General features: G+C 47.7%; 1 protein-coding gene across 1 annotated transcript in view; it reads right to left on the reverse strand.

Annotated features, from left to right (window-relative positions):
* The window catches only part of Hal (histidine ammonia-lyase), a 31,155-nt gene extending 22,581 nt beyond the window's left edge, over positions 1 to 8,574 (reverse strand). The window contains exons 1-9 of the mRNA XM_052165755.1: positions 7,971 to 8,574; positions 7,379 to 7,439; positions 7,247 to 7,274; positions 5,407 to 5,481; positions 5,241 to 5,313; positions 5,051 to 5,117; positions 4,391 to 4,428; positions 3,646 to 3,771; positions 1,397 to 1,536 (exon numbers count right to left, since the gene is read on the reverse strand). Coding sequence (XP_052021715.1) covers positions 1,397 to 1,536; positions 3,646 to 3,771; positions 4,391 to 4,428; positions 5,051 to 5,117; positions 5,241 to 5,313; positions 5,407 to 5,481; positions 7,247 to 7,274; positions 7,379 to 7,439; positions 7,971 to 8,217 — 855 coding nt within the window. The 5' untranslated portion in view covers positions 8,218 to 8,574. The remainder of the gene's footprint in view (positions 1 to 1,396; positions 1,537 to 3,645; positions 3,772 to 4,390; positions 4,429 to 5,050; positions 5,118 to 5,240; positions 5,314 to 5,406; positions 5,482 to 7,246; positions 7,275 to 7,378; positions 7,440 to 7,970) is intronic.
* Between the last annotated feature and the right edge of the window lie 1,999 nt (positions 8,575 to 10,573).

The raw sequence follows: 10,573 nt of genomic DNA on the forward strand, positions 1-10,573 counted from the left end.
GAGTTCCAGGTCAGCCTGGGCTATACAGAGAAACCCTGTCTTGAAAAAACCAAATCCAAAACACCAAAAATAAATAAATAAATAAATAAATAAATAAATAAGTAAGTAATAAGTAAAAGGTATTGCTAAATTGTGGTTCTCCTGGTAGGGGGAGCTAAAGTAGGAGAAAGACAGACAGGTGTCCTTCACTCTGTCCATTTCTCCAGGTCTGGGTACCTCTCACTGCAGGATAACAGGCTGGGCTTGAGGGTCAGAAGAGTAGAGACCCCCATGCTCAGGGCAACCAGGCTGTTAAATAGTGCTCGAGGGCAGATACTGAAAACAACTAAAAAGTAACCACATGTGTGTGGGTGGCCTGAAAGGATTAGAGGAGCAGAGAGGGCAGATTCCTAGCGGAGTTCTCAGAAGACAAAAAAAAAAATGGAAACAAAGCACTGGGTCATCTGCTCAGCCCAGAGCACACTCAGCAAGCAGGCTAATTCAAATTTCTGCCGTGGAGAACCCGGGGGGAGGAGGGACTGGGGGAATCACTTTCTTCTATTTGCAGCATTGGCTGTCCTGGAACTCGCTTTATAGACCAGGCAGGCATTGAACTTAGAGACTCGCCTGCCTCTGCCTCCTCCGTGCTGGGAGTAAAGGCTGGGAAATAACACTCTTGAGACCACATTATGTCTGAACTTTATCCTGTAGCTGAGGGAAATGCTGGAAGGTCAAGGAGGAAGTGTTTGGATTTGCGGTTAACCAAGGTCAGGCTGGCTGCCGTTTAAAGGTGGTTGCAGAAACATTGTCCACAGAGATGGAATCAAGATGGACTGCATGGGAGAAGGATGACTGGAAACCAGGTCCCCCAAAGGATAATCTAGTCCCTCCTTCCTCCTTGGTCCTCTGTCTCTTTCCCTTACAGTTAGGGTACCTCTCATCAGTGGTACCTTGACTCATAAAGGGCACTGGGAATGATGCTGTGGCGTACTCAGTTGGCATCAGTACATGAGGAAAACATTAAAAGCTTTGCATAAAGCACGGCCTTCTGAAGGAAAGCATGGTGCTTTCTAGAGGCCACGGAACAAGCGCTGCCTTTCACAACGCTGCACCTGTAACGTAAGCCCCCAAATACAATCGTGACCCAGTGGGACCTCCGTGGTAGACACCAGCAGTCTTGTGAGTGCAGACTACAGACTACATTCCCGAAATTAAAACTTAGCAATTATACTTTCCCTGCTGCATCCACTTATCTAGGATGCTGGCAGGTGACCGTGGAAGCCAGTAAGCACCCTTTGTTAGCTTGACTCCTAGGCTTGCGTTGCGGAAAGATAAGGAGACAAAACAGTCCGCTGGAGTCTCCGGGGCTGCACAGAGGAGGATCGCTAGGGTTGGAGCTCTTCCGTGTGAGACTTACATATTTAGCATCGGCCCAGCCACTCTTCGGGGACCACATCTTTCCTTCTCCAATGAGCCCCAGAGCAAGGTGAGAAAGAGGGGCAAGGTCTCCGCTGGCACCCACAGTTCCTTTCTCTGGAACATAGGACAGGCAGGAGGCTGCGAGAGAAGTAGGCAGCAGTTACCTCAAGAGTGCGCACGCCATTTCGGTTATCTTTGTGTTGCCTGTGAAGTCAGCCCTCACTTCCAACAGAGTGTAGAGTCGTTTTGTAGCACAAATACCCAAGAGTGATAATTTCTCGGATACAAGCAAGGCTTAAGAGAACCAGCTAAGCCAGGCAGAGGTGACACCCTCCTTAAGTCCTGGAATTTTGGGGAGGTGAAGGCAGGTGGATCTCTGCAAATTCGAGGCCAGCCTGGTCCTGGCCTTGAAGAACTTCCAGAACAGCAACGACTACACAGTGAAACCCTGTCTCAAAAATCATCCCCCACCCAAAGAAGCAGCTGAGCTATTTATTATGAAAGAGAAGAAAAGAGGAAGGAACTCAGGAAGGGAGGAAATGAGAAGGAGAAAAAAAGGAAGGGGAGGACGTGCGCGTGGGGTCACATGGGTAGGGGGCAGGCATCCCGAGGGAAGGACACAGTGCTCGGAAGTCTAGAAATGTCTCAGAAACACAATTATAAAATAGCTGCTGATCGTCATGTCCTGGTTTATAAGACCAAAAAGACAGAAATCATCAAAGTACAGAATTAAGGGACATTCACATGATCAGATTATAAAGAGTCATTGAAAGCCATTGGAGCATGCTTAGAAATGTGTAAACAGTTACTTAAAAAAAATAAACCCCAAAACCATGGACCATTCTAGAAATGCGGCCCTCACCAAGGTATTACTAGAGAAATTCTTTAAGGGCAGTGAATTCATAGACAAAGCATGCATTCTCTGTGTCTGTCTCTGTGTGTCTCTCTGAATCTCTCTGTCTCTGTTTCTATCTCTGTGTCTGTCTCTCTGTCTCTGCTCTGTCTGTGTCTCTCTCTGTCTTTCTGTCTCTGTCTCTCTGCTGCTCTGCCTGTCTTCAGTCATTCAGTTACCACCCCATACACTATCACTATTTATACATGAGCATGTACTTTTTTTAAAAGAAGTTTCCCCCCAAAACGTTACCCCAAAACAGAGGCTTCTGTTTCCTAAAATTAAAGCCCTGATGATGGTGTTCATATTTCCCTAGCTGTCGCCAAGTAACATCAGTTAGACACATCACTGCCGACCACAGACCTGCTTCCAGACTGTAGCTGTCCTGGGAAATTCTCCGAGCAGCAGGGTCCCAGAGATGCCTTAAACTCATCTGTCAGAGCAGTGGTGAGCTCAAGACTGGACTGGAGAGCTACTGTCTTGGGTTTGAGGCTTGTGGTGGAGTGGAGCTGGCAGATCACTGTGTACTGTACTGGGATCACTGTGGATCTGTGTAGACCTCCCTAGTGTAGCCTATAGGTCGTACCCTTCCCTGGCCACCATGTCACATCTATGAGTCCTGCCGCATAGCAACTCAAGTATTTGATCTTCTCTGGATAACTTCAAGAAACTTTGTTTCTTTTCCCATTCCTTTTCCCCAAGGAACCCTGACCTGATGACCTGTGTCATCAGCCCAGTGACCTGATGTTTTGTCCTCAGCTGTGTGAAGGGACAGCTTCCCCAGCCTTGCGAATCTCACCTCCCGCTTTAAGGACCGAGTTCAGCTGCATCGTGTCTTATCCCACAATGGCTTCATGACTAGGTCAATTATTAACCTTGACACACTTCTGACCCTACCTTTTCACAGAGTTAGATTTCTGCATGCTAATGCAACTTGTCCCTCATCTGGGGAACTTTACGACTTCAGATTCCCGGATGCCAACTGGAACCATTGTCTTAGGGATGGACATCATGCAGGAGTTATGTTCATGGATGAATCGGTGAGTCCCTGATTGTAGACGGGAACCTCTGACTAGAAGCTCTGCATAGACCTGAACTTAAAGGCGTAAGCGTGGTAGGGCGCATGCTTATCTTAAACGTTAGATCAAAGCTACCAGATGGCCTGCCCTTTATGGAAACAATGAAAGCTTCCAATTCTTGCTACCTGATTGCCAACTGGTTATCTGTCTTGCCGTACTGGTTTTATACTCATCTTGATTGTTTCCTTTGTAATCTGAGCATCTAGCCATCCAAGTCTACCTTGTGGTGGGTAGCCAACTTCTCTGAAAGGCCAGACTCTGGATACGTTGCCTTACCATTAAATACTTCAATAACTTGTTTCAGGGTCTCCAAGGAAATCCCACTGTATCCTTTGGCTAAGACGTTGATCCTCAAAGCCAATAGCATCCGGCACCTCTCAGGACTGAGCGGTTTCCCAACACCTACAAAGCAGAATTGTCATTTTTTTCTTTGAGATAAATAAATAAATAAATCCTTCTCCAGCTCCTGCCTGCCCCTCCCCCATCCTTCTGCTCTTTCCCCTCCTTGCCAGTCTTCCCCTGGCTTTCTGAAGCTGGGTGGATGGTGCTCCCTGTCGCCTGTCTTGCTTCTCAAAGCCTTGTCTGGACCAAGCTAGAGGCCCAGGTTCTCCTCAACTCCTTCCTTAGAGAGTCCTTCAGGGACCCTCACCTGCCTAAACAGCTTCAGAATACTGCAGAGAGGCCTTGGCACAGGCTCCTTCAGTGTGATGGGCCCAGGGCTCAACCTATCTAGCTCCTGCCCACAGTGCCAATGTTCATTTTCTCCCCTAAATGCACCGGTCTCTGCGTAGGCTGGGACTCTATCCTTCCACAGGGCTCATTCTGCTTTCTCAGCTGCAGCAGAAGATTGGTCTGGTGTGATACCTTGCTCACACTCCTGGGTCCCTAGCATCCAGCCCTTGGGATGCATTTGGAGCTCGCCAGCTGATGTGACCGGTAGCATGGGACTCACTCACACAACACCCGTCAACAACATGAGTTAGCATGGTTTGGGAGGCACCCAATCCCAGGAACAATTTACCTGAAGAATGGGACCGGACTAAGTTGACCTGAAGCTCCCTGGAAGAGAAAGATGAGAATCCTCTTAGATCCTCAGGGGTGGGGGTGTGGTGGGGGGAGGGAACATGCTCTCTCAGCTGGGAATATAAAGGGAACAACAGGGAAGACTTTTGATGACTGCCACATGCAGGGAAAGGACACACAGTAGGTCCTGTTCTCTCATGATGAGTTTGGTACACATCAACCTGGGCCTCACACTGTCCATCAAGGACAAGCTAGGCTGCCTTCCGGGGCTGTGTGAGAATTTGTTACCCACAGCTTGATCAAAAGCAGGGATTCTCAACCTCTAGGTCACAAGCCCTTTGGGGGTACACACAGAATTAGATGATTTGGGGGGTTCACATATCAGGGTATCATGCGCTACGATTTATAACTGTAGCAAAATTACCATTATGAACTTGCAATGAAAATAATGTTATGGTTGGAGGTCACTGCAACGTGAGGAACTGAATGAAAGGGTCGCAGAGTTGGAAAGGTTGAAAACCACAGGTCTGAAGTGGACTCTCAACAAATGTCAATGTGCTTTTTAAAAAAAAAAATTGTGAATGATTTTCATGGGAGCCAAACCTTGAAGTGGGGGCAGGTAGGGGTGGGGTTGTGAGCATCTTCATGTGAAACTTACTGTAGCTTATTGGCAGGGATTACTGTTCTGGCAAATTTTCCAAAACCTGTGGTGATGCCGTAAACAACTGTAGTGGAAAAAAAATAAATAAATAAAACCAGTCACCCTTGTGATTAGATGCCACAGGGGTTTTATTCCTATGTTTGTTCATCAAAGCAACGTTAGGACATCCCGAGAGAGACTAGGATACCTGTTCTTTCTTTTATGATGCTGTCGATGACTTCTCTGGACTGTTGCACTTTCTTCTCAGCAATTGGAGTGAGCTAGGAGGACATTGACCAGGAATGAGCCTGTGAAAGTCTTCCACATCCAGGGGGAACGGAAGAGCACTGTCCTTCCTGCCCTCCCCCACGTACCTTTATCTTGTAACGTCCCTTGCCCAGGTTGACCAGATCCTCCGTGGTCAGACTGTCCCCATCTAGGTCAATGTACTGCACAAGAGGGGTGAATTTCAGTGAGTGGGAGGGGCTTTGAAGGAGGAGCCTTGGATACCACCTGACCCCAAAGATAGTTTACTATCGTCTGAGGCATTGATGTGCCAATTAAGAACGTGATCAGCTTACAAGAACACTGGGCAACAACAACAACAACAAAAAACAAAAACAAAAACAACAACAACAAAACCCAAATGGTCTTCAAAAATGTAGTAAAAGGACTAGCCCACTTTTATGCCCCTGTCAGAAAACTGAACTTACATCTATAATCAAAAAGTGTTCTCTTATTACAAACTATAAATTTTAGAGAGAAGTGCTTCATCTTTAGGGATCCCAGGAAGCTAAAGATTTGGTCCAGAAAAGGTCACCGAAATATCAGCAAGTGTGTAATAGTGGCCTTTCACATTTTGAATACTTGTGACTTCAAGAGACCCTACTCAAGCCAGGAAAATGAGAGGCTTAAAAGTTTCTGACCCAATACTAATATTGTAACTGGACCTCCATCACGGAGTGAGATGTTTTGAGAGATGGGAGACATCCTGAGAAAATTTGGAGACATGATCGACACTACTGTCCGAACTGAGGCGTGTTCTAGAGCTGTGTTTGGCAGCTTCTTCCTTGTCTAATAAAGACTATGACAATTTAAAAAAAAAAAAAAAAAAAAAAAAAAAAAAAAAAAAAAACAGAACACTGGGCAAGAAAAGTCCGAACAGCAGAGACCAGGCTCCTGGTAGTACCACTCTGAGCTGGATGAAACCGGTCTTTACTGTAATGTTCACTCAGGTAAACCCTCCTCCTCCTCCTTAAAGAGGAGGGGTGTGGGGGGTGGGAGGGGGCGTACTCCGGACATGACAGGACTTCACTTTCCCCACTAAAAGAAAAAGTGGGGTACGGAGCTAAACAAAGAATTTTCACATGAAGAACTTCAGAGAGCTGAGAAACACCTTAAGAAATGTTCAACATCATTAATCATTAGGGAAATGCAAATCAAAACAACCCTGAAATTTCACCTCACACCAGTCAGAATGGCTAAGGTCAAAAACTCAGGAGACAGCAGGTGCTGGCGAGGATGTGGAGAAAGAGGAACACTCCTCCACTGCTGGTGGGGTTGCAAGATGGTGCAACCACTTTGGAAATCAGTCTGGCGGTTCCTCAGAAAACTGGGCATGTCACTTCCTGAGGACCCTGTTATACCACTACTGGGCATATATCCAGAGGATTCTTCAGCATGCAATAAGGACGCATGCTCCACTATGTTCATACAGCCCTATTTGTCGTAGCCAGAAGCTGGAAAGAACCTAGATGTCCTTCAACGGAGGAATGGATACAAAAAATGTGGTATATTTACACAATGGAGTACTATTCAGCCATTAGAAACAATGAATTCATGAAATTCTTAGACAAATGGATGGAGCTGGAGAACATCATACTAAGTGAGGTAACCCAGTCTCAAAAGATCAATCATGGTATGCACTCACTGATAAGTGGATATTAGCCTAGAAACTTTGAATACCCAGGACATAATCCACAAATTAAATGATGTCCAAAAAGAATGGAGGAGTGGCCCCTGGTTCTGGAAAGACTCAGTGCAAGAGTATAGGGGAATTCCAGAACAGGGAAGTGGGAAGGGGTGGATGGAAGAATAGGGGGATGGAGAAGGGCTTATGGGACTTGCGGGGAGTGGGGACCCAGAAAAGGGGAAATCATTTGCAATGTAAATAAAAAAATAAAAGAAAAAAATGAAAAATGGCTTGCAGCTTACCTTTTCAGGCTCCCGGTATTTGCTGTATCTAAAGCCAGGTAAAGGAACATACTAGCTGTATAGAAAGGTCCCCGCCCCACCGTGTCAGGACCATCCCCCCAGCGCTGACCAAAGCGGATGCCGAAAGGATACAGGAAAACTCCTTCTGGCTGGGATGGAATGAAATCAGGAGACATTACATCCCCTTCAATGACTGAAACAAGAAGGAGGGGAGGGGGTCTTTCAGGTCACAGGGTGTCACATTAGAGCACGTGTCAGACTGTCAGACCCTCCCCCTGCACCCCCATGTACTGAGCTTGCATTTCAGAGCAACGGCCGCTAGACCACAACTCCCTACGTTTTCCCCATGCTCTAAGCGTCTTTACACAGGAAAGCAAAAAGCAGAAAGGTAGCCTGCTTCCGTGATGTAAGAGAAAGACTGGTTTTAACCAGCTCCCATCTCGGCTGTGGCAGTCACTTACAGAGGGGTTCTGTAATTGCAAGGGACTCTAATCTGCAGCCTTGGGTTCAAGTCCAGACTGTCTCTGTGACCTGCCTCCCTCCATCTATCCATCTATCCATCTATCGGAGGCTGGGGAAAAGCCAGGGGTAAAGCTTAGCTTCCGGCTCGCCCAGGACAAGTGCTCGAGCGTACTTTTCTCATCGTGTTCCCTGACACGAGGGTGACCACCTCCAGGACACACCAAGGCGGTTCACTCTATTCCCCTGAGGACAGGCCACTCACCCACTTCTACGAACTCATTGTCCTCCAAGGCCACCTGCAGCAGGTCCTCGTTGTCTAGCAGGCCCAGGCCCTTGCACCGGCGCACAAGGAATTTCACTTCATCCACCGAGGTGAAGCCACCGTTGTCCGGTTTGTTCTTCATGTAGCGCCGCACAGCCTCGCGGCCCAGCCAGCCCACGGTGAGCTTCGCGTCCTGGCAGGGCACCGCCAGCCATTCCCCACGCACGTGCACCGTGTACCTCGGCATGGCTCTCGGCTACCACAGCCCTTCTGAGCAACAGGCCAGGGGCTGGCTCCTTTCCTACAGGGCTTGATGGGGAGAGCCTTTATCCTTTACGGGAGAGGGGAGTGTCTGCTGGGGTGTGGTTGGCAGGAAAACCGAGAACGAACTGTCAGAACACACCCCTTCCCTTGCCTTCAGCCATTCACACTTTGAACAAATATTGATCGCGGTCTTCTGGGTCTCTGGTGTTCCTTTGGCCTTTCTAGATACTGAACTAGGGACAGGGGAGAGGGGTATGAGTAGCTGAGGCCACTTTCAATGGAAGTCCGAGGTCCCGATGTCACTCCGAGGTCCCGATGTCACTCCGAGGTCCCGATGTCACTCCTGACCAGGGTTCCCAGTTCTCTCTCTCTCTCTCTCTCTCTTTCTCTCTCTCTCTCTCTCAGCATCTGCATATAAACACCATGTTCCCCTCTTTAGGGAGTTACTCAATTGGTAAAACGCATCCCCTCCGACAATTGTGACACCCGGAGTGTGGCAATCTTCATTCATTTATTTACTCCACAAACACAGGTTGAGCAACACCTCCCCGCCACTGCCTTGTGCCTCTGAAGCCATTGCTCCACAAAAGACAGCAGAGATGGAGTTTTACAACTCAAAGTTGTGTCTAGACACATAAATCACCGTAGCGTGGAGACGCTCAGCTTAGTGCCCGGGGTGAGTGAATGGTCTTCCTGCTTCCTAATCCAAAGGCAAATCCTTTCTTTTCTTTTTTTCTTTTTATTATTTTTTAGATGTTTATTTATTTATGTATATGTACACTGTCACTGTCTTCAGACACACCAGAAGAGGGCATCAGATCCCATTACAAATGGTTGTGAGCCACCATGTGGTTGCTGGGAATTGAACTCAGGACCTCTGGAAGAGCAGTCAGTGCTCTTAACCGCTGAGCCATCTCTCTAGCTAGCCCCTGCTGTGATTTATGGAGGGATTTATGCTGGGATTTATGGATATCTCTCCCTGATATAGATCCTGGCTCTGGGATTCGCAGTCATTTGTCTCCTCTGGGTTTCAGCTTTATTCCTCTATAAAATGGACATCCCCATGGGCGGCTGGAAGGACAGGTCAATTGGTGTGTGAACTCTGTGGTCAGTGCCTGCTGGATAGGACGACTAGAGGTGTTGGAGATTACTCTCATCAGGACTTGGACTTTAACATTCCACGTGCCCTCAGTGGTGTGTGTGTGTGTGTGTGTGTGTGTGTGTGTATGTATGTGTGGATGTGTGTGTGGATGTGTGGATGTATGTGTGTGGTATGTGTGTGTATGCGTGTGTGTGTGTGTGTGTGTGTGTGTGTGTGTGTATGTGTGGTATGTGCATGTATGCATGTGTATATGTGTGTATGTATGTGTGTGGTATGTGCATGTATGCATGTGTGTATGTGTGTATGTATGTATGTGTGTGGTATGTGCATGTATGCATGTGTGTATGTGTGTATGTATGTGCGTGTGTATGTCTGTATGTGTATTGTGTATGTGTGTGTGTGTGTATCTGTGTGTGTCTGTGTGTGTGTGTGTCTGTGTGTGAATATTCCTTATCTTTGTCCCTGGATATCCCTAATTTAACTAAGCTTCTTCCCTGCCCATAACTGTCCCCCCACCCTTCCCCCACCTAGTTCTTCCCCACCTGTGTTAAGGAACACTGAAAACATGAAAAGGGATTCAAAGAAATGCGTGTGCTTTAGTAGCATGCCAGTTCTGAGAAATCTGATTATTCCAACAGAAACCCTGGCCTGCTTCGACTTTCGTTCGAGCAGGTGCTCTGCAGACATCCAGTGTGTCTCACCATGAGAATCTATTGCAATGTATTTATCGGACACCCACACCTGCAGTTTGGCAACATCCCGATTTGATATGGAGACAGGCGTTATCTTCAGTCCATACTCCACCTCCGGGTCACGGTCTTCCACCTCGCTGAGCTCATCTCTGCCCATGAACCTGACCTCCGGTTAATCCTTTCTTCCCCTGAGCCCACTGCTCAGGAAGCTACCCTAGCTGCTCGGTGGTTACGCTTACACAGCTTCAAGGTTCTGCGGAAGCCGGAAGTCTGTAATTTGGCAGGAAACCCAGACCCCGAGTCCTTACTTGGGCTGGCACCTGCTTACCCCAGCACACTGATGGAACGAGTCCCGTGATTGTGGGGACGGACCACGGCACCACCCTCTGACTCACGCCTTCCCAAAGGGAGCGAGCGTGCCACAGCTTCCCTCTCTCCTAAACTCGCAGCTAATTCCCGGATACAGGACTCATGTCTTATGTCTCTGTGAGAACTGTGGCGCTCAGATATGAAGCACCTTTATTCTGCCTTCCATTCATTCATTC

This window comes from Apodemus sylvaticus, chromosome 20 (genome assembly GCF_947179515.1).
Source record: "Apodemus sylvaticus chromosome 20, mApoSyl1.1, whole genome shotgun sequence".
Taxonomy (NCBI): Eukaryota; Metazoa; Chordata; class Mammalia; order Rodentia; family Muridae; genus Apodemus; species Apodemus sylvaticus.